The 26,659-nt window shown below is 36.6% G+C and overlaps 1 protein-coding gene across 1 annotated transcript; it reads right to left on the bottom strand.

The window, feature by feature from the left end:
• Positions 1 to 14,975: 14,975 nt before the first annotated feature.
• LOC149958305 (uncharacterized) lies at positions 14,976 to 20,652 on the bottom strand. The gene is made up of 3 exons (XM_090164924.1): positions 20,488 to 20,652; positions 18,309 to 18,592; positions 14,976 to 15,232 (listed from the first exon to the last, which is right to left on the bottom strand). The coding sequence occupies exons 1-3, from the start codon at positions 20,496 to 20,498 to the stop codon at positions 15,093 to 15,095; spliced, it is 435 nt and encodes a 144-aa protein (XP_090021050.1). The 5' UTR covers positions 20,499 to 20,652; the 3' UTR covers positions 14,976 to 15,092.
• Between the last annotated feature and the right edge of the window lie 6,007 nt (positions 20,653 to 26,659).

Genomic DNA, 26,659 nt, shown 5'->3' with positions numbered 1-26,659 from the left:
CCTAGTGACATTAAAAAATCAAATTATGTAGTATAGTATAAGTGGTATATTTTAATTTTTATTATTATGTGTATAGTTAATATACATAAAATATTTTAAAGATTAGTAAACTATGAAGTTTTTCTTAAAAAATTAAATTGTTCATTGCTAAGCCACAACGAGCATGCTACCTTCAAACCTCGCATAGAATCCAGATGCAGAAGTCAAATTGGGTAATCATATAATTCAATATAAATCAGTAAAATATTTTCATAACAAAATTTTATTTTTCCTATTTTTTAGATAATTTTAAATTTCCACGTTTCAAACTGTGGCGACATCTGGTTAGACTCCTAAAAGTGGAAATTTGAGCCATCTAAAATAAAGATAAGCATTAAAATCGAACTTCAAAGGGCTTCGTTCTAAACGTTTGTTTTTCTGTAAGCCATTTGAAAATTGGTCAATCGGGGTACATAAAGACAAAGGGGACTTTTACATTTTAATTTCTCCCATTTCAAAGTTCTAAATGGATTAAAACACCCATCAAAGAATGAATAGAAGGGGATTATAAAATCTAAAATAAAGGCTTAGATTCAACCCAGCTCTCGATAATAACTGTTAATTGCCCCATGTTAAGCTTTTGTCTGGAAAACTCCAAGGATTATGAAGGCTTTCGGAATTGAGCTATCGCAGTTCCAAAACCAAGTAAGTCCATTTCAGCGAATTTATTTTTTAAGTTTCAATCATCATTTATATTAAAAATGTTAAAAATAGCGCTCAATTTAGTTTCAAACGTATCGGTTTATACCACTTGGAAAGGTTTTCCTAATACTATTTTATAAATTTAAATAATAGCTCACTGATATTTATTTGTTTAGATACTTGATTTCGCAACTAATTTGGCGATTTTCGAAAGTGTTTTGCGAACTTTGACATTCAAATAAATATCCCCGTTTACTAATTGGAATTTTCTAATTTTAAAATCCTAAAATCGTTGTTAATATTTTAAATTAAATTTTCGAATATTCGAAATTAGTTCAGAATTAAAACTAACTTATTAACAATGAGTATGATAACTACCAAAAATTGCACAATCATAGTTTTTGTCAACCCTCAAGGTTCAAGTGTATAAATATGCGAAAGGTGAAATATATTATTAGCAACAATAAATTTATTTTTAATTCGTTCCCAATCCACATCACGCTTGAAGAGTAAGCTACCTACCCCCAAGACAATCAAATCAACCCATTGAAGCCCACACCGGTGACTTTTTGTTATTTTCCCTAAGTATAAATAAATGCTTGTTAATACATAGTTTGCACCGAAGGGAGGGGCCTATGGTCTCCAAGGAAACTGGGAGGGCGATCAAAAATTCAAACCATTTCGCGCGTAGCTACTAAATAGGTAGCCATTTTGTTGGTAATCTCGTCAAAGCTACAAAACGTATTAGATTTATGCTTTAAAATTTTAAATGGGCCCTAAACAAAGCCAGATAAGATTCTAAGGCCGGGTTATTTAAATAAAATATCAAATTACGACAGAAATATCTACGAAAAGAAGTTAACAAAGCTTATCAAAGTTAGGCCTTTGCGGTCATCCTTTTTATAATTACCTTCGCTATCGAATAAAATAAACAATTTTCGCTCTTCCTTGGTAATTGAGCTACTCGAACAATTTTTAACCAGGCAGATAACCATTTTTAACGTAAAAATAATTTCTTAATCATTTGAAAATAATTAAATCCGCAAACAGACGATTGAAACTGTTAACCCTCCCGTTTTACTAAGAAATCTACACCAGAAAAATGGCGGCAAAGAACCGTTCATTCTTGCTCAAATTAAATATTTATTATTGGTTCTTATATCTATACTTGGAACTGCGTCATTGATGACGTAGGGATGCAAACTATGTATACCAAGGGTGATAAAATTCTGACTAGTTCACAAATCTAAAGTCGGAATTTGGCGTAAGTGACATTCCAAGTGTATTCATAAATATAAATTATAGCTATAAATTAATGTTGAGCTTCATCGTCGCGGTACCGACGTTATCCATCAGATTATACAAATGTTGTACTACATCGTCGCGATACCGACGTTATCCACCAGATTATACAATTGTACTACATCGTCGCGATACCGACGTTATCCACCAGATTATACAATTGTACTACATCGTCGCGATACCGACGTTATCCACCAGATTATACAAATGTTGTAGTCCATCGTCGCGATACCGACGTTATCCATCAGATTATACCAATGTTGTACTCCAATATCGCGATAACGACGTTATCCATCAGATTATACCAATGTTGTACTCCATCGTCGCGATACCGACGTTATCCATCAGATTATACCAATGTTGTACTCCATCGTCGCGATACCGACGTTATCCATCAGATTATACAAATGTTGTACTCCATCGTCGCGATACCGACGTTATCCATCAGATTATACAAATGTTGTACTACATCGTCGCGATACCGACGTTATCCATCAGATTATACAAATGTTGTACTCCATCGTCGCGATACCGACGTTATCCATCAGATTATACAAATGTTGTACTACATCGTCGCGATACCGACGTTATCCATCAGATTATACAAATGTTGTACTACATCGTCGCGATACCGACGTTATCCACCAGATTATACAATTGTACTACATCGTCGCGATACCGACGTTATCCACCAGATTATACAATTGTACTACATCGTCGCGATACCGACGTTATCCACCAGATTATACAATTGTACTACATCGTCGCGATACCGACGTTATCCACCAGATTATACAAATGTTGTACTCCAATATCGCGATAACGACGTTATCCATCAGATTATACCAATGTTGTACTCCATCGTCGCGATACCGACGTTATCCATCAGATTATACCAATGTTGTACTCCATCGTCGCGATACCGACGTTATCCATCAGATTATACCAATGTTGTACTACATCGTCGCGATACCGACGTTATCCACCAGATTATTCAAGCAACGTCACCCGATAATGCTGTTTCAGGTTGATTCTTTCAACGCTGAGATATGAATTTGCCGGTTTCAATAACATTACCGCCATCTATCGGTTTAAAAAATTTAGCAATGAATAAGGCACTGTGATCTTAAAATAAGTCTCGCGCAAAAGTACCATCTTGGCCAATAGCGATAAAATAAAAGCGCGTGTCAAAACTATTGAAGTTGACTGTATTTGTGATATTTGAAAATACATCAACATTATTGAAACTGGGGAATTAAATAATTTGTAAGATATTACAAAAAGGTATAGGCAATCAAAGTAGAGTTAGAATCGCACATTGACTGAAACATGAGCAATCCGTTGTATGCTAATACAATGAGACATCCGAGGTGTTTCCCCCAGATTTTGTTCAAAGTCGGGGGTTAAGTAGACCTTCATGTACCTTGAGAGCTCCTAAATGGAAAATTATTTTTGCCATGGCAACCAAAAATGATTTTCACAACTCAAGTTTAAACTTTCTCTACGTAAAATAGCATGGTAAAATCACGGCAAAACAATTGGTTAAAATTGGGTAAAATTGATAAAAATGGGTAAAATCAATAAAATTCGGTAAAAATCGTAAGGGTTTACAATCCGTTTACATGTTGTAACCCGGCCACCTGAATTAAAGGGGAACGGCCAAGCTTTTCCAAATATCGCCTGATTTGCATATCAAAAGATCAACAAGACGTTCAATATGCTTTCGCGTACCTTATTTTGTCTTGAAAAAATAGTTTTTGGCCTTAACAGTTGAAACGCAAAATAACGCCAAGTATTTGGGTTTCAATTTTCGCCGCCATCTTAAGGTGTATCGCCAGCGCCAGCAGCACCTTTGTGAGCGATTTGCGAACTATCCTAAATTTTAAAATCGCGCAGTTTAGGCTTAGGTCTCGTATAACTGGAACGCGCCGCGCGTGCAAAACAAATCTTTCGCGTCTTCAGCAGCGCACGCTTTTACGATGTTTTTCTGTCTCGCCGATTTCTCACCAGGGCTGCGTTCAGAAACGCTCACCAGTGAGTCCGCTGAGTCACCGCTGACACCGGTGTTTTACTGAATGGCATTTTAATTTCGAGTATTGACGTCACGATAGTCATCGGTGAGACACCGAAGTCACCAAAAGAGATAGTCGGTTTTTCCGATGACTGACGTCATTACTGACGTAAAACTATTATAAAAGCTACGCCATTTTAAAAAACATAGATGACTGAATAAAAGCGTTCAGCAACTTACGACGTCATTACGACGACAAAGCTCATCGGTGGAAAATATCAAATCAATCGGGTTTTTTCCGTTGACTGTTTCTGAACGTATCGCGGTGGACGCGCGCTTTCACTTTCCCAAAATTTCTTTATTTTATTAAAAATTAACCACTTAATATTTGTTTATGCGGTTTTCGCCATAAATTTTAGTTTTTAACGGGCTATAGGGCTATCTATCTGGTTAAAGCTTGACCGTTCCCCTTTAATGGCTTTAAAAGTCGCTTGATGACTTAGGCCTAAGGTGGTGTCTTGGGTATTAGCCTAGCTGATTATTATTACTATTATTATAATTATTATTATTATTGAAGGTCTACTTAACGCCCTCGGGATGTCTCCTTGTCAGTTCGGTTGTAAGTCCAAGTCGGAGCTAAGCGAAACTGTCAGTGTCGAAAAACGGTTTTGTAAGAAAATAAACATTAATACAGTAGGAAGTGTTATTCTTAACGGTATTACGTTACTTATGCTACCCTCTAATAATAAATAAAAACGAAGATGTTTAATAATGTAAGTTCACGAATGCGTGAAACTCCGATTGAAGTGAGCTAATATTGGCCTGTAATTGTCAGGGTCGGGACAAACCGTGAAAACCATTGAAATAAATTGAAAGAAAATATATCTGGTATCGCAGCTGGAAACGTAAATTACAACGTTTTGTTGCATTTTATCTTATGAGTAATAAAAAGTCGTGGGAATCTCAACGCTCTAACGGGCAAATAGGCCAAGTTAGAATCGACCCTAGCGGTAATAATAATAGTCTTTTATTGGTGCAATATATGTACCGTAATTAGGCGATTAAGTTACATTTGATATTTATGATTCAGTCTTTCAATGTTTTGTTAAAATATTTGTTAATTATTTATGTTCGTGGGAAGAGTTGAGCGAAGCGAGTCGTGCCTACGCGCAAAGCTGTTTGAGAGCAAGACACAAGAGTCAAGCAAGTCGATATACCTTACTTTTAAAATAAATTCGAAATAAGAATGCTCGAGTATTCCTACATTAGGCTGATTCAATACTAAATTTTTCTGAGTATTTCTTAATATTCTTTTAATGCAATTTCATTTTAAGTTTACTATATTCGTCTATAATATTGTTCCATAAGTTTGTCACTGTGGGGAATATTTTACTGAGAGCTAGTAACGGAGTGACGTCATCACAAAAAGAAAATCTCCCCCTAGCGATACGCTGTCAAAGGCTACGTGTGACGCGTTAGCAAGCGGAAGCAAAACGGCGATGGAGCAGCGCTGGTAGCGCAGTCTGTCTTGTGAAGAGCTCTCAGTGACACTTTCGCATGTGAAGAATAGGACGTGTCACACTTATGTAACAATATTATACACTTATCTATTTACACAGGGTGTTTCAAAAGGTTATGCAAAAATTTTAAGGATTTGTAGAATTTGAGTTGAGAAGTATGCCTTTGATTATTATTAAACAAAGTATCACTAGATGGCGACAGTGCTACCGCTCCCAAATAATAAAGCGTTAGTGGTCTAGCCTTGTAATCGGGTTAGGTTAGTAGGCTGTCAGTATAAATTAAAAGTCGATGGTATGCTCTTGTTACAGAATCGTTTGAATTTCGGAAATAGGGCTAGAAAAATGCCAAATTATCATTCGTAGGTAGGGAGCTACCTTAAATTCATCCCGAATTTTAATAATGATTATGTGGCCCTTTAATGGTTAAATAGCGTTAAACTTGAAAAACCGAATGGCCACTCACAGGGTTGCCACAAAATTTTCAGATTCAAATTCCCTGTTTTCCCTGACCATTTTAAGAGATTTTCCCTGACTTTTTAAGGCCAAAATGTTTATTTTATATTTTACTTTTATCAAAAGTTAATAAATTTAAATGGACTTATATTTTAGTAAAAAGGTTATTGCGCTGTTGAAAAAATTAGCCAAACTTTCAAGGAAATAAATGATAATCAAAGAATTTGTAAAATTACCTTCTAAACGTGTCAAGAAAAAATCGAATTCCCTGATTTTTCCCTGACCTTTTACAAATTTTTTAAAATCCCTGAATTTTCAAGCCCATTTTTAAATTCCCTGTTTTTATACTGATTTCCCTGTTTGTATACTGATTTACCTGTTTTCCCTGAAGTGTGGCAATCCGGTTTCAGAATTATTTATACTCAGAGTTCGAAATTAGCATTAGCCAAAAGACTTGGCGGATTCTTAAATTTAAAAATTAGATTTCAAAACAGCCTGAAAATGAGATTATATAGTGACGCTTTCTTGCATAGCTAATAGCATGGACACGGTAAACAAATGTTCAGGAAATGTTCAGCAAATTTGAAAAATAATTTATCCGTTGTCACGCACCGTTATGGATATTTTGGAACCAAACGAGCCATTGGCTCACTGATTTATTTTTATTATTTTCGATTTCGGTGCAAAATTATGGTAACATTATGGTGATGGGGAATCGCTGGCCGCCTGGGCAGTTTTATATTATCTTTAACTTTATCAATGGCCCACCGCTATAGTTTCGTTTCGGTTAGTATAGTCTAAAATTATATTTCATTGATCGCGAGTTCTACTTTAGCTCAAATGTAATTATTCGTCCTGCTCGATTTCAGAATCCGAATTTGGCCCAGCATCTGGACTAATTGCAATTCCGCATTATCCATAATGCTGACTAGGCAGAAGCCTTGGGGTTCGGAACTTTACCAAAAGGTAATGGGCCTAAGACGACGCAATGGCGGTAATGAAGCTTAAGCCTAAGGACCCGGGAGATAGATAACCTGCCAATGACTAATTGCCCACCGGTTGACAATTGTTACATTGAGAAAACGAGTAAATTTTACAAAAGTAGGAGTTACTTTGTATTTGAACTTAGGTAGGACATATCTGTTTCCTACATAGGTAAAAACGGCGCTTAACGCGCGTACCGCACGATATCTCTACAAATAACTCCATTACGCTATAGATGGCGCGCATGGCTGCCTTTGACGAGGTCCTTGACTTTGAAAATATTAGATTTGTCGCGCTCCAGTGATCCCCGCAGCATTTTATTATGTCACCAATTAGTTACGCGCCCTCCTTTTATTAACCGTAATTAGGCCTAATCAAATTTATCCCGTTATCAGATGAGCTTAACCAGAGGTATTTTTTGCTTTATTTACCCAATTTCCTCCGTTTTATTGATTTTACGCCTCAATTGATTGTTGATTTAGGCTCATTTAGCGTTTTCCGCGACTATCTTTGGCTTTGGAGAGACTGGAAATAGGCCTTGACGCCCCAAAGTTGTTTTACAAATCATACTCTCTTCTGCTTCGTTCTAAGTCTAAAGAGACTGTCGCTGCTAGGAATTTAACGCCTCTAGAATAAATATTATCAGAAGTCTATGTAGATATTTTACGAGATAAGTATTAATTATGCAAATTCAAACTTATGACAGATTCTGTAGCTATTCAAATGTAAAAAGATTCTTTTAAAGATGGCGGCTTACGAGAATCCCACAACGTTGACAAAAATATTATTTTTACATGATTTCACGACAATATATAAAGGGAGAAAACATTTTATTTATAATTTTAAAGGAAATATTTCATTAATTTACCATTCTGTATTATTTGAAAATAAATATCATACTGTTTATTTTCTTCAGCTGCCATTGTTATTTATAATTACCCCCCCCCCTTTCTTTTGACAGAACTCGTGAGAAGAGATTACGTCACTTCAAGGGCAGAATTCTTAGAATTTTTACGCAACCCTAGTGGCAGAAATGATAAATTCTTTGATCCATCATAAATATGGAAGTTCATAGCGAACTGCTTTTAAGTAACCCACAGTGTATTTTTTCAATACATTTAAAGGGCCACAGAATAATATGAAAAATTAGGCCCGAATTTCAGATTTGAAGTAATGTGCGCGTTAATTTAGTACTTAGCTGGTGATTTTTACCTTTTATTATAGGTAAAACTTTAGTCGGTATTTCTGACTCTGCGGTTTAGAGCCGGCGAATCTATATTTTATTTATCTACATTTTACATACTGCAATAACAACTCAAAAATTGTAAATTTTACAGATTTTTCTTTGCGAGTTTGAGTGACTGGACCTTAAATTGACAAGTGGTTGTTAAATAAATAGAAAATTTTATCAGAAACGAATGCAGACTTTTTAAAAATTATAACGGAAGTGGTTTATGTTAAAAGTTTTCCGAATTTGGATATCCTAAAAAAGCTCCAAAGGCGTATTACACAATTTCGATATATCCGAAAAGCTTTCTAGATGGCGCCACCATCGCCAATGTTTCGTTTTCATCATATTAGGCCTAACGCATCCATCGTCTTTCGCGCCGCTGATTTTTCCGGTTCAGCGGTCACTAGCAAAAATCCATCATTAGAAGCTCGAAAACCCATCATTTAATAAGATTTGATCGGCGGCGACTCGTGAGATCGCGCGTCGCCAGTGAGAGTGTTCCGAACGCGAGCGCCGCCTGGGGCTCTCATCTGTCAATAAAAATCACTATTACCGCCGAGACAAGCCGAGCTAAATCGCGTAAGCGCCCTCTAGGTGTGGCGGCTAGAAATAATATTTTCTATAGTCTCTTCTACGGAGTAATATTTTTGGTAATAAAAAGTGTTTGGAACTATTTTAGTAACGCTTGTAAATGTGAAATTTAGGTCAATAATTTTCATTTTAAGGGTCATTTTTTTCATCGTTTTTATGGCGTTTTCACGAATTAGATACAAATTAAATTATGTTATGCTGGTTGGGCAGAAATAATTAAATTCATAGGGGTTTTAATTTAATAAATTTAAGAATAGCACTTGAATTTTATAAGGTTAATGTGAGGTCACTATTCTCGCTGGGGCTTGGAATAAATTGTTTGAAATTATGGAAAAAAATATTAATTTGTGAGTAGAATGCAACAATACTTCAAAAGAATACGAGAAATAACATATTCTTTATAATCTGAAATGGTAAGCCTCTCATTTTCTAATTTCATTTAATAAATGCCAAGCAAATATCTGTAATGTAATATACATTTTAGTTAATTTATAGTCTAACTTGACGATTTTAATTTTTGTCGGAAGAATTCTTACTAATCTTTCAATAACAGCAAGAATTCGCACCTTTTTTCGGTTTGAAAAAGCGTCAATTCGATACCAAAAAAATATTGAGATTATTTGGATAATTATTATTAAATAGTTGATTCAATTATTGAATGGTTAATTAATTTCCTTGGATCATATTTTTGAAAATGTTAACAAAAAATTTAGAATCTGCAGCTGGATTACGTTCCGTACTCAATATGATTCTCACACAGTGTCAGTGACACTCACGGTGACCTAGTTGAGGTTATTTGAATTACAAAAGCATACAAAATGTTGGGAAATTAGACCTCATCTACTTTGTCCCTACCCGTTTTTTTTAAAGAGATTAACCATAAATTTCTAGAAGTTTGAACGACAACGTCGAGAGTACCTAGACGTTCGCAAAATTAAATTATTTTAAAATATGTTGACGAACTTACAATAAGAATATTTATAGATTTTATATGTTCTTGCTAAACCAGGGTACACGATAAGCAAAATACAAATTTGTACAATACTTAAAGGAAAAGTCCAGGTTTGGTAAAACTTGGATCTATTTGAAAGATCATGTTTAAATAAACTCAAAAATATCAGTCGTAAAATGGTATCTTTTTTAAATGACAATAAATTAATTTTTAAACGAGCGAAATTTACCGCCAAGCGATCTGCCATTTTTTGTTTCGGGTTGAGGTTTTAGGACTTTAATCACGCGCTGTTCGCGCTATAACAGGCTTTAACAGCGCTCTGTTCCCCGCGCGCGCTTGCTCCGCGTGCGGTCTGCGGAGGGAAGGCGAAAGAAAATGGCAGCTCGCTTGGCGGTTAAATTTCCCTCGTTTAAAAATTAATTTCTCGTCTTTAAAAAAAAGATACAATTTTGCGACTGATATTTTTGAGTATATTTAAACATGATCTTTCAAATAGACCCAAGTTTTACCCAACCTGGACTTTTCCTTTAAACGCTCCACTTGTAATGTTGTTAGTATTGCCAAAGATAATTTAAACTCGTACCCTAGATTCGAAATCACTCTCTCGCGCGTTGCCGATAGCGTTTACCCACTTCCCGCCGGAACTCAGAAAAAATTCGCTCCATGGTTTGCGCCTTACCGCAAAAACGGCCCAATAGGATCTCATCTTAGTGACGTCACGATGTTCGTTAGCAACGAAGTTACCAACCTTAGCCCTTAGCAACCACAGCGTATCGAGGCAACCTTTTATAGCCTAAAATTTACTAACCTTGACCACGGCCAACTTGGATCCCGCGCTATATAGCCCGGCAGCGCGTGATCGAAGTTGGCCGTGCCGCAACCGATGGAGCCCGATTTTTCTGAGGTCACGTGCCGGAAGAGGGTAAACGCTTCGTAACAAAAACGTCAATGGGAAAGCTCTCAGTATTCGAATCTAGGGTACGAGTTTAAATTATCTTTGGTATTGCCCAAACAACAATATTTTCTTCGAGTACCCGGGTTTACCGAAACTCTTTTTCAAATTATTGACCGATTTCAAAATTACGTTTTTGCGCGTGACAGTACCTTTACACTCTGAGGTATAGTAGGCTTATTTACCCGCTTTAATACCCTAACATGGCAGCGTATTTTCACCTGCAAAATGAATTTTAAGATCTCCCAATAACGATTTCACTTAGGTTGTACGAGGCTTAGGGGAGTTGAAATTTAAACCACTTCGTACCAATTTATCAAGCACGGTGCTAAAAAAAGAACAAATGTACCATAATAATTATCTATCGATTTGTGTCGTATGAAAATGGAAATAGGCAGTATTTTTATTTAAACACTATAAATTTAAAACGACGTGTCACATATACGGTCGACAGAAATATTGCGTCTTCTTGATGTTATAGAATATTCAACGAGGTAAATATTAAAGACATAGGCCTAATGACTTTTTTCTTTGGATCTGATTCACGAAAGATGGCTCTTTGATCTGAACCTAACAAGAGATTTTTTAAAAATTTGGCTTTTCCAACGAGACAACAAAACAATATATATTAAAACCATTTAAATTAATGAAATATTGGTTCTAAAAAAGTAAATAACATCCCAAATTTCTTATAACGCAACAGTTTAATAATTTAATAATAATAATAACAATAATCAGCTAGGCTAATACCCAAGGCACCACCATAGGCCTAAGTCATCAAGTGATTTTTAAAGCCATTAATTCAGGTGGCCGGGTTACAATGCGTAGGAGGGTGGTGGCGAGCCCTGCATGCCACGCGAGCCAACAGCTCCCTACACTAACTATAACCGTTAACCTCTACACTGCCATATTTTATTATGGTATTGATTCTCGAAAGTTAAAACTGTGTCGTTGCCCAGGCAACGGGGTCCACTTAAGAGGGGACCAAATGATCGGAATTGTCGAATTAAAAATGTTATAAATGAACTAAAGAAATTTCCCATACAGGGGCCTTTATAATAACTTAGGCAACGGTTTAAATGTTTGGAGCGCTTTGCTTAATCTCACCTTGGATTAATTAACGCATAAGGATATTCCGCTCTCGCAGAAATTTACCTCGCTATCGGAAAATCGAGTGCTAATGGCGCTCTGTCGGGATAGGTAGGCGTAATAACGTTTGCGCAAGCGCGTAAAACGGAGCACACATTTTTCAACGTAAATTACGCCATCACCCGTTCATATATCTACTTTCATGTTGTACGCGAAAATTAGTTCGAAAACTAAACGCCAGGTGTCCCAACTTTCTAAATCTATTCTGTGCCCTGTTTTTCACGCTTGCGCAGATATAGTTTTGCATTTTCTCGCCGCTAGAGCGCTATTAGCGTAGATTTTCAGGTTTTTTGCTAAACCGGAATAACCCAGTGCGTTAATTAATCCAAGATTTAACTATTGTCGCATGTTATAGGTGTAATCATAAGCCTATCAAAAGGTCCAAATAAGCAAAGGTCTAGGCCAAATTTTTGACGATCACATACCCGTTAAGACGTAGGAATTCAAAATCTGCCCCTCCTAGTGGTAATTTTCTCAACTAGGCATTTCCCCAAATGAATTTCGCGCATTGCATGTTGAATGCGCAGAAGGCGTGCGCAAACGTTTTTAAACTTAAAACCCGGCGGGAGAAATCTCCGCTGCCAGCCCTTAGCACCGTGGCCGAGGCTTATTCACAATTTTATCACTTTCAAATTTAAAATGAACACTTATCGTTGCAAAATGATTCATCAGAACCTAAAAGTGGCTTTTAGAAATAAGAGAACTTGTTTCTGAAGGTATTTATTTTTCAAATTTGAGATTTAGACGCGTTTTTGTGGCATTTATCAACCCGAGCGTGGCTGCTCTGCCAAGTAAGATAATATTTTAGATGTAGACATTTTTAAAACGAAGATGGCGCTACTGCCCTATCGTCGTGCGTTCATTTTCTTATTTACAGGACAACGCCGTTAACATGGGTCCCTATGGTAGACTTTTGCTTATGGGGACCTTATGAATTATGATAGGCTTATGGTGTAATAGTGGTTTTAGTAGAATATTTTTGCTAAATGCAAGGAAAAAATAGGTTATTTTTTTAACATTCCGTCTAGATGTTTCTTAAACCGCTTATGAAAAGAAAATAAACCGAATTATCGTTCACGAACGGTCTTACATCATCCTCGTTTGAGTAAATAAATACAATAAAAGTTTAAAATGACTATGCACGGTCTAATGGGCTTAATAAAGTAGTCAAATAAAAAAAGAACTTTGTTGGAGTAATTTGTCCGATAACCACGGCATTGTATTCCTTTGTCTAAATTATGGTTATTTGTTCCGCAATTCTCTCAACTTCATAACTCAATCCTCAACGCTTTCAATTTTAGCCACCAGGGGGGGCGTGCACTCGTAACCCTTCTGCTCTCTCTTTTGTCAAGTGGAGACGCGAAAATAGATTCTTAATGGCGCCGGTAGGTGGCGTGGCCGACACGCGATTCGCTACGATTATCTCGACGCGGAGAGCCCCGACTATTGAGGTAATAAGGAAGTTCCGGTCCGAAACCGGAAGGAACTTCGGTAATTGGCAAAGCATTTTGGAAGATTTATCGGCCATACGTGATTGATAAAACGTTTTTTGCAGCACCTGCGACCAGAGCTATTATTAGAAGTGTATCATAAATCTCTTAGTAGAAACTCCTCTTAGGCTACTACAAATAAAGTTATTCGATTGAAACATCTAACTTAACTGCTTTATCTAAAATTCGCGACCGAAACAAATCCAGGTGGCGCTGCGGTTGCCACGCTTTTCCGAGGTTACGCCTATGATCTATCGTCTGCTATTGTAAAATTAGATAAAAATGCCTAAAATGACTGCCTAAAACCATAAGTTTAAAATTATTTTTCATGTTAGTGTTCCACTTCATTATTTTTTTGCGTATCAAATATTTCTAGATTGACCACATTTCCCTCACCAGAGTCTCATATTTTATAGGGTATGACGTCAATTCCACCTCAGTCACCACATAGCTATGAGTTGAAATTTCGATTAACTAACACACTTATGTAAATAAATATAGACTTATGCAATAGCAGAGGGAAATTATGTGTTATAAATAAATTCACCGGACTTGTAATTTTTCCATACATATATCGTCAGGCGGAAATTATTCAGTCTAGATATTCATAATAAAACGATTGACCTTCGCTAAGAATGTATTTATTTAGACTTAGGGCAAGTAGCATGTACCTCTACCAATTTTTTTATTTGTTTTTGTATTAATAATGGTAACTTTAAAAAATACCAATTTTCGCAATGAGGAAAAATTTAAGATGGCGCCACTTACAAGTATTATTTTAGTTAAGCTAAATCCACCAATGGCAAAGCGGGATAAAGGTTATTGTCATTTCCGCTTCTTTTCTAATGTGCAATGAAAAAGAGTGACCTTTCACCCGCTGTCCCGTAAGGAATCGCGTTTTAGATGCTTAGTTTAGTCTAAACCTTTATTCTGTGCTTCGCGAGTTCTTTACTACCCATTCTTTTATTAAACAATAAATAACGAATTGACGACTTTGAAGCTTTGATGGAAATGGGCGATCTCGACCATTGAATTGGGAATAGTACCGCTAGAATTACAATTTCAATCTGCCTTCCACCAAAACAAATTTTTAAAAATAGGGTACACTATCATTTATCCTATGAAAATGACTTTTCCCAATATTCCACCTTGAAAGTGATAGATGGCGCCACGGTAATGATAGAGTTGACGGCTGAGTCCGCCGAATCAAAATTTCAGAATTTGTTTCGCGAAACCACGACTCCCGAACGCGCCTATGTAATTCTTGCAGTACTGTCCCAATTCAATGATCTCGACCTTCTACGTGGTGATCGTTACCTTCGATGGGTTTTTGTCGAAAATAAAATATTATATTTTAAAGGGAATATAACCTCAGGTTTTTTGGTGTGGAACACCAACACTTCGACCATTTCCCGCTCCCTCCTATGGCTTCCAGATATTTTTGGCGCTGTTTAGTGATTTCCCGCCTAAATTGTTAACATAAAAAACCTGAAAAAAGACTTAAAAATAACAAATTGACCCACAAAATGGTGATCTTAACTTTCAAAAACATTTTGGGAACCACCGTTCTAAATAGATTTAGATTGGGAATTATATTAAACGTTTCTTGAAATTCGAAAATATTTAATAAGCGAACAATATTGTACAACATTTTGACAGAGATGGAAAGAACGTAGGTGACACTGCTGACGATGACACAATCCCTCGAAACCTCCGTTAAAAATATTGGCGCGATTTGAAACATTGGAAGAATAATGACAACACTCAGATTTGAGATTAGTCTTCGGTTGGGAAGTACTTGGTCATGCCGAAGATGCCGTTGTTGCGAGAACCCTTGTCCAGACTCCAAGGGTCGTAGCTGGTCGGCCTTCTCGCCTTCGAATCGACGCTTCTCGTGTTCAACATCGGGCCTTGGCCTACGAAATGAAACCAAATTCCACGAATTTGTTATTCAGGCGTGACAGGTTTCCTTAATTATTTCGAATAGGATAATGTTTGTGGAAACCTATCTCCTAATATTTGGTCATAATCACTTAAAAACATTCGCAAAAATGTACTTACAATCACTTTAAACAAGAACTAATTTATTGAGCGGAGCGAGCGAAGCGAGCGTAGCTCTCTTAGCAGCGAGTTCTATGGGAAAGTTTTGTCCGTCCGTCCGTCCGTCCGTCCGTTAGTAAGTTTCAAAGGAGGGGGGGCGCAAGATAAAAAGGCATGGTATGATCGAGCCACGGGTTGCGAGAGAGAGAGAAAGCGAGAGGGTAGGGGGGGGGGGGGCGCTCGGCGGGGATAGGAGCGAGTTGTACGGGAACGTTTTGTAGAGAAGTAGAGGGGGATGGGGGCTCTGATAATTCGCAGAAATTTCGCAATATCTCGAAAACAGTAATTGATGAGGGGAATCCCTTCGAGGATAAATTGCAATTTGTAGTTAGTAAATTGTTTCGAAATATTTGAAATTATTTATAAATTAATAGGAAATAATAAAAGTTATTACCTTAATTTCTTTAAATGTGTATTCAATATTTGAATTATTTATATTGTCGCTAGCTCGTTCCGCTCAGGTTTTTGTCAAAAATACCCGTTGGGGGTTTTGTGACGCCCTAGTGTATACATAAATTAGTTCTTGCTTTAAGCGATTTTTCCATTTTTTAAATCGTTTACTCTCCCTTTTGAGAAAACAAATGCATTACATAATTCATTTTAAAATACATTAAGAGGGAAATAATTTCATTTCCCCAGTCAGGTCGGAGTTATAGTAACAATAGCACCTATAAGCTTAGCCATCGCCGATTATTTTTTGTTTTTTATTCGTGATTGTAACGTGTGGGACAACTACAATCCGCTCGTCCACCTGATTAATCAGGGCGAGATATGTGTAACGGCCACTGGCCAACGGGGGGATACGTGGGGACAGGGGTGGAGACACCCGTGGTGGAAGTATTCCGACCACCCGTTGGGTGATTGGTAGTTGTCCTCACACGGCCATCCACAAACTCTGTCTCCCAGACGCTTGGGATTACAGGAGTACGCCACTACTCCCGGCCGCTGATAATTTAGTAGAAACCATATATATAGGAAACGTATATAAAGGTCTAGATAAAATATTTCAAAGGGAGTGAATACGGAGGTGACAGCTAGCAGAAACGCGTAATTTCTGCAGGCTATCCTTATAAGGCGCTATCTATCGGTAAGAAAGCTCGTGCTATCGTCGCGAGAGCCATTGTCTCCTGCTTAAAAATAAAACTAAAGGTCACCGACAGATGGTGTCTAAAGACTACGGCCTGCGGAAAGGTCAAGCGCTTAGTACTAAAATGCTAAGAGAGCTCGCGCTCTTGGTCACGTGCCTTCCTCGGTGTCTGCTAGGTGTCAATTCCGTATTTTATGTTAGGCTTAGACGCTCCGAAATTTATCTAGACCTTTATATACATTTCTTATATCTATGGTAGAAACATACCATAGCGTAGGAGTTTCCTACAGACGGACTTACGACGCGTTTTGTCAAAGGAGTGCAGACGAAAATGTTCTGCTTAGATTTTTTCGAAGAAATTAGGTTTCGTAGAATTACTAACGGTGACTTAAATTAGATTGTTCGTTTGTATTTCTAGTTTGGAAAACAGTTTATCCGATTTCAAAAATACCCGTTTTTTAAATGCACTTTAAATCTAATTTTAAATAAATCGTTTAGTAGAGTCTAAAGGAATTTGTATTACGTCGGGTGTCCCACATGACTACGAAAATTCGCTTTTATATCATTCTATAGAGATAAAGCGAGCGGCAGAAAAATTAAGAACCAAAATGTCTGAGGTTATATTCCATTTGTAGTTGAATAACAATTGGCTCGATTTTAAAATCTAAAAGATTTAATTAATGTGCGACGGAAAGGTTTTCAGTTTAAAAATAGCTTCCTTTCCACGATTTCAAAGTGTTTTATTTATTTTATCGTTTATAGACCCATTCACAAACTGCCTACAGGGAAAAAAACATTTAGGGCAAATCCCTTCGAGGTTCGATTTTAACGTATCCATTCATACTAGATGGAGCTAGTGGGCAGGACATAAATATTTACCGATTTATTACGAAAATAAACTACGAGCGTTATTTTTAGAGATGATTTATGTAAAAACTATAAACAAGTCAGGAAAAATTCGCCATAATATAGAAAATCGGCAAAATTTTATTAGTTTTTTCGCTGGATCAACGATTTCAACATTTCAGCCACTAGGTTCAACTAAACTCAGATATAACTGATTGGAACTAGTTATAAGCTGTGTTTAGCAGACGATTTTTAGGTTTAGATAAAGATGAATATTGACAAACATTTATTTTTCGATTTACATAAAGATATATAAATTAAATTTTTTACGTTTCAAACAGTTGGCTTTATCTTTGAGAACGTTGGCGCAATCTTGTTAAGACTTTGCGTATTTAAAAATCTACCTCTATTGGCTTTACCTCAGCGAATATTGACGCCATCTGGTGAGGCTTCACATACTTCAAAATCTACCTATCGTGGCTTTACATTTACGAATATTGGCGACATCTTGCTGAGATTTTGCGTACTTAAAAATCTACCTCTAATGGCTTTACCTCTGCGAATATTGACGCCATCTGGTGAGGCTTTGCGTATTTAAAAATCTACCTCTCATGGCTTTACCTCTGCGAATATTGACGCCATCTGGTGAGGCTTTGCGTATTTAAAAATCTACCTCTCATGGCTTTACCTCTGCGAATATTGACGCCATCTGGTGAGGCTTTGCGTGTTTAAAAATCTACCTCTCATGGCTTTACTTCTGCGAATATTGAGCCTATTTAGTAAGGCTTTCCGTATATAAAAATGGATCTCTAATGGCTTTACCTCTGTGAATATTGACGCCATCTGGTGAGGCTTTGCGTATTTAAAAATGGACCACTAATGTCGTTATCCCCGCGAATTAATCTTCTCCTTTGGCAAATGTGTATTCGATAGACCTACAAATACGTCGAAATGTTTACCTCTAAGACTGGTTTCGGCGTAGGTGGCTCCGGAGAGAGGATAGAGTTGGCGTTCGGGCTCCCACTGGAAGGTCCTGGTGGCCCAGGGGTGCCTGTAGCCCGTGGGCGCCAAGACGTGATTGTCCACGAAATTATGTCGGGAGTAGATGGACCTGGAGGGCCAGTTGGGCTTCCAGGGCGCGTCCTTCGACCAGTCCGGAGAATAAGGAGCCCCGCTAGACAAGTCCAGAGTCCCCAAGGCCAACAGGGTCGTTAATAGGTAGGCCAACACGTTCAAATTGGCTCTGTTGAACGAAATGGACGTTTTATCATAAGTAACATAAAATATATAAGTATGAAACTTCCTATTTATCGTAAGTAACATAAAACCTATAAGCATGAAACTTCCTATTTATCAATAGTAACATAGAATGTATAAGTATGAAACTTCCTATTTATCATAAGTAACATAATATCTATAAGTATGAAACTTCCTAGCTGATGGTTGAAGTAACTTAAATAGGAAGTTTCATGCTTATAGATATTATGTTACTTTAACCATCAGCTAGGCTAATACCCAAGGCCCCACCTTAGGCCTAAGTCATCAAGCGACTTTTAAAGCCAGTAATTCAGGTGGCCGGGTTACAATGCGTAGGAGGGTGGTGGCCAGCCCTTCATGCCACGCGAGCCAACAGCTCCCTACACTAACTATTACCGTTAACCTCAACAAGTTTTTATGGAATGGGAAACCGAGGAGCTCGGGGGAAAACCCCTTAAACCAGTTAGGAGAGAACTTGCAAACTCAAATTGGAAGGAGTAGCTCCGAATTTACACCCAGCGCCACAAGCTGGGATCGAACCCGGTTCCTCGTGCTGCGAGGAAAAAGTGCTAACCCGTTTCGCCACCCCACCTTATAGGTTATTTCAAAAAGTCAGTGGGTCAAAATTTCCTTCTCTCCTATCTTGTGATGAGTCACTTCCTCTACGTCATAACATCCTCTATTCTAACGTCTTCCCTTTAAGAGTCGCAGAATCACAGGTTTCCCGAGCCAGTTTCCGGAAATTGGGTTACAGAATTGCCATAATATGATTAATCGGATCTCCTATTACGAGCTATGAAAAAGGACTAAGCTTTTCAAATAATTCTGTGGCCAACATTTTCGAAATCGATTTATTGCTAAAACATGAGAAATATTCAGGTTTCCCTATAGACTTCTGATAAAAGTAGTTGAGATAATCTAACTTTTTTACATTAATACTTTTTATTTTTACAAACGAAAGAAAAACAAATAAAGTTCGATAATAAAATCATCAAAACACAAAGATGGATAATAAATCATAATAAGACATAAAGATCCATAATAAAATCATAGAATCACATAAATATCGATAATAAAATCATAAAAACATAAAGATCGATAATAAAATCATAAAAACACAAAAGATCTATAATAAAATCATAAAAACACATAAAGATCGATAATAAATCATAAAAAAACGATAATAAAATCATAAAAACACAATAATATCGATTATAAAATCATAAAAACACAAAGATCGATAATAAAATCATAAAAACACAAAGATCGATAATAAAATCATAAAAACACAGATCGATAATAAAATCATAAAAACACAAAGATCGATAATAAAATCATAAAAACACAAAGATCGATAATAAGATCATAAAAACACAAAGATCGATAATAAAATCATAAAAACACAGTAAGATCGATAATAAAATCATAAAAACAGAGTAAGATCGATAATAAAATCATAAAAACACAGTAAGATCGATAATAAAATCATAAAAACACAGTAAGATCGATAATAAAATCATAAAAACACAGTAAGATCGATAATAAAATCATAAAAACACAGTAAGATCGATAATAAAATCATAAAAACACAGTAAGATCGATAATAAAATCATAAAAACACAGTAAGATCGATAATAAAATCATAAAAACAGAGTAAGATCGATAATAAAATCATAAAAACAGAGTAAGATCGATAATAAAATCATAAAAACACAAAGTTGCGAGACAATTGACCATTCAAACATTTATATAAGAAACCTTATGAAAATCGCTTATAGATACCGATAACAATAGCAACTACATCTAACGAACAATAGACAACAGCTATCAAATAATTCCACTTAAAAGAGTACAATCAGAAATCTCAGTTGTTCAACTTACTTAAATTCCATGGCGAAAATTTGATAAAACAACCTATACTTCGATAAATCTAAGACTATCTAGGAGAGGAAACGTTTAGCGACTGTTTTGACCTTTTAAAACAATCTCGTTTGAAATTGTCCCTTCAAAAATTGTTGGTGCGACCTTTCGCGACTTGTGTCCGGTTGGAGGGCCAACGTCAAATAGGAAATTGCGCGCTCTTCTCGGAACAATCCCGCCAACTCGAGATTGTCGCTTTTGGGGCCTTTCGCGTCGTCATGGCAACCGCGTTCCACAGTTTTCCCCCGGGACGTGGGCCTACCTGTAGAGCGCCGAATGGAGGGACGTTAGCACGCTACTAGTGACGACTGGGAGCCGTAAAAGACGCCCATTCGCGAAATGATAACGAATCGAAAGTTATCTCTTAACGACGTCGAATTTTCCTTGTTTGATAATTAACGACGAACGAGAATGGAATACGAAGGCGCCATCTGGTGGATTAAACCCCGAAAACAGAGGTGTCTCCGCATTTTAATGGTATGCCGGCGCGTTTATGTACTTCGGCTGATACCAGAAGTGTATAACCTTGGACGAATAATTACTGGACCCGAAACCAAATGGCGCTTGGTGCTTTTACGGCAGCGCCGCTTGTAGCGCCGTAGTGTCAAGAATTGGAAAGATTTCTATCCAAACACAAAACACGTGCCCAATATTAGCGGACGACGTTAGGCCTAGCGTTCTTAGCTCGTCACTCTCGGCAAAGCTTACACCTTTATTTCCATTTTGACTTGGCATTTTTAAATTTATAGTCTATTTAAACTTTCATACAGACTATAATAATCAGCTAGGCTAATACCCAAGGCACCACCATAGGCCTAAGTCATCATGCGACTTTTAAAGCCATTAATTCAGGTGGCCGGGTTACAATGCGTAGGAGGGTGGTGGCGAGCGCTTCGTGCCACGCGAGCCAACAGCTCACTACAATCACTATTACCGTTAACCTCTATATATCTAATATATTCAAAAACATTAAAGCCCCATTTTCATGCTCGCTGGTAGCGGGTAAAAATCGACCAAATCCGCTTCAGCTATACACTTTTTCACTTTCCGCGTTGATCTGTTTCAAACAGATATTTTAGCTTTATTTTCACGCTTGCGAGTCGCGGAAGCGAATTTTGACGATTTTTATCCGCTACCAGCGAGCATGAAAATGGAGCTTTAAGCGAATTAATTAAATCATTAACCTTTCATTTTCATTCCAATACAATTATCCATATAGGACGTTAAAATGAAGCCCGTACCTTCGTTTTTCACCTTCTCATGCCGGCTTGAAGGGAATATAACTCTAGCACGGAAAGTTAAGTTTCCGTAAATGCTCACTAGTGGCGCGACAGTCTTGGAAATGAAAATTTTCAATTAGACTGTCGCCCCACGAGTGAGTTTTGACTTTCCTTGCTTGGACATTTTATCCTCTTGTCTCAACCATACGTAACATGATAAATTATTTTGGTTATTTCGCAGGAATTTTAATTAGAAGTTTCATTTAAACCAAGGAATACCTCCGCGTGTGGTGCAATACCAGAGTGATTGAGAAAAATCATATTAGTATTCTCAATCACTCTTGTATGGGACCACACGCAGAGGTAATCCTTGGTTTAAATGAAACTTCATACGTAAAATAATCATAAGTATGCCATAAAAGCATTTTCTTTAATGAAACTTTGATCACGGGATATGACGTAAATTACGTCATTTCCAACTCCGTGACAAAATACCCGAAGCTGATTTTGAAAACACGCTCAGAATTCCTCGCGCGTTTTTGGTTTTGGCAGTAGCTCGTGCCTCGCCATCGGGAGATTCTGTTTCCATGGTTACCTTCTGAATAGATCCAGGAATGTAAAGATTTTCAGTTTACGGTACATTTATTGTATTGAAATGTTTACTGTAGAAACTTCATACCAATAATGTATTTATTTAAGCTTCGGGAGTCCATTCGTAGCGTTGCTGCCAGTCGCCTCATGCTCGAAGAGTAAGGTTAAGATTTACATTACAAGCGGATATTTACACCCGCATTAAAAGATTATAATTCTAAGAGGGAAATTTACACCCGCATTAAAAGATTATAATTCTAAGAGGGAAATTTACACCCGCATTAAAAGATTATAATTCTAAGAGGGAAATTTACACCCGCATTAAAAGATTATAATTCTAAGAGGGAAATTTACACCCGCATTAAAAGATTTAAACTACAAGGGGACTATTTACAGCGCATTAAAAGGTTATAATTACTAGCGGGCTATTTACACCCGCATTAAAAGATTATAATTAAAAGCGGGATCTTTACAGCCGCATTAAAGGATTATAATTACAAGAGGGAAATTTACACCCGCATTGAAAAATTAAAATTACAAGGGAACTATTTACACTGCATTTAAAGGTTATAATTACTAGCGGGCTATTTACACCGCATTAAATGGTTATAATTACTAGCGGGCTATTTACACCGCATTAAATGGTTATAATTACTAGCGGGCTATTTACACCGCATTAAATGGTTATAATTACTAGCGGGCTATTTACACCGCATTAAATGGTTATAATTACTAGCGGGCTATTTACACCGCATTAAAAGGTTATAATTACTAGCGGGATATTTACACCGCATTAAAAGGTTATAATTACTAGCGGGCTATTTCGAGGGGTAAGACAGTCTCAGATAATCTGTACACCGAGTTCGTGCATTTAGCACTGTTAAAGGTACATATTTTCAAGAGTTCGCGAGTTCCATTTAGCACTGTCAAAGGTACGGCAGTGTACACCGAGTTCGCAGAGTGTCTTACCCCTCGGGCTATTTACACCGCATTAAAAGATTATAGTTACAAGCCGGCTATTTACAGCAGCATTAAAGGATTATAATTAAAAGCGAGATATTTACACCCACATTAAAAGATTTGAATTACCATGGACAAGAATAGGTTGTAAAAAGTAACTCTAGATTGTATTAATTAATAATAATATTTTCCCTTCCTAAACCTATTTTTGGAAATCCGTGGGAGCCTTGAAAGGTTTCAAGCGTAAAACATTTAGCAGTTACTTCTCTAGTAAGAATAATGTTATACTTTGGTGTTTAGCGAAGACCATCTGGTTAGTGGCGTAGACGGTTGATGAGCTTGGCTGTTGGCTCGCTGAGGCTATATCAAAATGGATTGTAGCCGCGTGCCCAGTCCGAAACCAATTAGCTTCTTTAATGTGAAACGCGGCGTGGGTTGTAAATTATAAATACACTCACAATCCATTAAAGGCTGAACTTACAGTTTCGTGTTTCCGACGCTATCGGCGCTGCGATCGACCTAGGAAGTAAAAGTGCGTATATTCAACCCACGTTTCCGCTGGCCTTTCTAACTTACTAAGGTTAACCAGCCACTAGCCAAATAGTCTATTGTAGCTACAAGACTGAGTTTCAGTTTTAAATAGTGTTGTAAGTCAGAAAATTTTCCGGAAAATGACCGAGGCCTTTTTTCCGGAACATTTTCCGTATATTTCCGAAAAAATAAAAAAAAGTTTTCATTCCATGATAAGTCTAACATTGTTTGAAAATTTAAATAATAATTTCGCCTCATTTTTTCGAATCTAAAAGTAAACCTAAACCAACAGATTAGCTTTAAACTGATTAAAAATGTTAAACTATTAATGTTTTGTAGTATGTTTACTGTTATTAGACATTTTATATCGATAAAAAGGTTAAAACTTTAAAAACCCTTAAAAAGAAATTTATGTTTCAATTTTTTATTTTTTCCGATTTGAGGAACATTTTCCGCATTTTATTTTCTGGAACACTTTTGTCGAATATTGTGCATGCCACTGGAAAATAATGGTAAATAGATGTAAGTAATGGTAATATTGGCTTAAATTTTATAATAAGATGTGAGATCGAGAAAATCATTAAGAAAGGGAATACATCAACTTTAGAAATCTTAAACGTTATTTTCATTACTCTAGAAGTCTGTTCTAAATGTTTAAGGTTTTATCTCCTTAAATAGATATTTAAATTTTAAACACTATAAATAATTAATGGAGATTTATTATTTAAATATATTATTTAAATGTATAAATATATTATTAATATAAATAATGGTATATATATATATATATATATATATATATACCATTATTTATATTAATAATACATTTATACATTTAAATAATAAATCTCCATTAATTATTATATATATATATATATATATATATATATATATATATATATATATATATATATATATATCATTATTTACCACTTTTTCGTTTTGTATAATTATTTACCAACTGTTAAATACCGCTTCGGAACCTTGGAATTATTCCTTCTGCAGAAACGTAATTGTAGAGATCCGGTGCTGTTGGTTCGCGTCGCACGAAAGGCTCGCCACCACTTTCCTTTGTAACCAGGCCACCTTAAATCCCTCAATTAATACCATTTATTAATTAATGGCATTAAAAGTCGATAGATTACTAGGGCCTAAAGTGGTGCATGGGTATTAGTATAGCTAGTTATTATTATTACACGTTCTGGTTTACACGGGATATGATGTAGAAAATATAGCCCATCGGTTTTGATGAGGCCACGATCGTACTAGACTGTCTCCAGCCTCCAACCAACAGAAAAGGGGATAGATTACGCGAGGAATGTGGCTTTACTTCCGGAGATCACGAGACGAGCGGGGTGCTACGCACACGTTCTCTGTGCCCTGAATACGTTCTCGAAGCAACTTGTCCGCCCCAATTTTAAAAAAATGTATACTTAATTTAATTCCTTTAATATGAAGTCTTTTAAATAAAATGAAGAAATGAAATTAGCAACTCTAAAAAATATGGACCAAATTAAGTTTATGTCCTTTTGAAGAATTTGGAGATAATGAAGTTACCAGACCTTTAAGTGGCTCGGGCTTTAAAGGGAATATATAACGCGCAAAGCGTTCTTCACGGAAGACTAACTATTTTAGTGACTACCTCCGCACAAAATGTCAAAAGCAATAAGATTGAGCGGACGAAATTAGAAGCTTGTGGTAGGTCGACAACAATTCTAAAGGTTATATTCCTTTTAGTGAGTTTGGATAAGTGTATTATGAAACTTAAACTTCCGTTCTATCAAAAATATATTTATTTCAACTTAGGAATAATTCCTGTATGTTGAGATGATTTTTAGCGTTGCTTCCAATCCACCTCACGCTCGAACAGTAAACTCCGCCCCCTAGAACAAATCTAATCATCCCGGTATCTCATTGGTTCCCTAAAACTGATCCGATTGTAGCGCCTCCAGGTGGCGGTTTTCATTATTTTCATTATCGTGCCGTGATTTTGGAATTTAAAATGTTTATCTCGGCCTTGAAAATAGTGCTCCTGACCTTCAAAATAGTGATCTCGACATCAAAGTGTTTATCTCGACATCAAAGTGTTTATCTCGACATCATAGTGTTTATCTCGACATCAAAGTGTTTATCTCGACATCAAAGTGTTTATCTCGACATCAAAGTGTTTATCTCGACATCAAAGGGTTTATCTCGACATCAAAGTGTTTATCTCGACATCAAAGTGTTTATCTCGACATCAAAGTGTTTATCTCGACATCATAGTGTTTATCTCGACATCAAAGTGTTTATCTCGACATCAAAGTGTTTATCTCGACATCAAAGTGTTTATCTCGACATCAAAGTGTTTATCTCGACATCAAAGTGTTTATCTCGACATCAAAGTGTTTATCTCGACATCAAAGTGTTTATCTCGACATCAAAGTGTTTATCTCGACATCAAAGTGTTTATCTCGACATCAAAGTGTTTATCTCGACATCAAAGTGTTTATCTCGACATCAAAGTGTTTATCTCGACATCATAGTGTTTATCTCGACATCAAAGTGTTTATCTCGACATCAAAGTGTTTATCTCGACATCATAGTGTTTATCTCGACATCAAAGTGTTTATCTCGACATCAAAGTGTTTATCTCGACATCAAAGTGTTTATCTCGACATCAAAGTGTTTATCTCGACATCAAAGTGTTTATCTCGACATCATAGTGTTTATCTCGACATCAAAGTGTTTATCTCGACATCAAAATGTTTATCTCGACATCAAAGTGTTTATCTCGACATCAAAGTGTTTATCTCGACATCAAAGTGTTTATCTCGACATGAAAAATGTTA

This window comes from Leiobunum rupestre, chromosome 2 (assembly GCF_980474605.1).
Source record: "Leiobunum rupestre chromosome 2, qqLeiRupe1.1.hap1, whole genome shotgun sequence".
In the NCBI taxonomy this organism is placed as follows: Eukaryota; Metazoa; Arthropoda; class Arachnida; order Opiliones; family Sclerosomatidae; genus Leiobunum; species Leiobunum rupestre.
The sequence above is the reverse complement of the archived record's forward strand: the minus strand, read 5'-3'. Positions and strand labels throughout refer to the sequence as shown.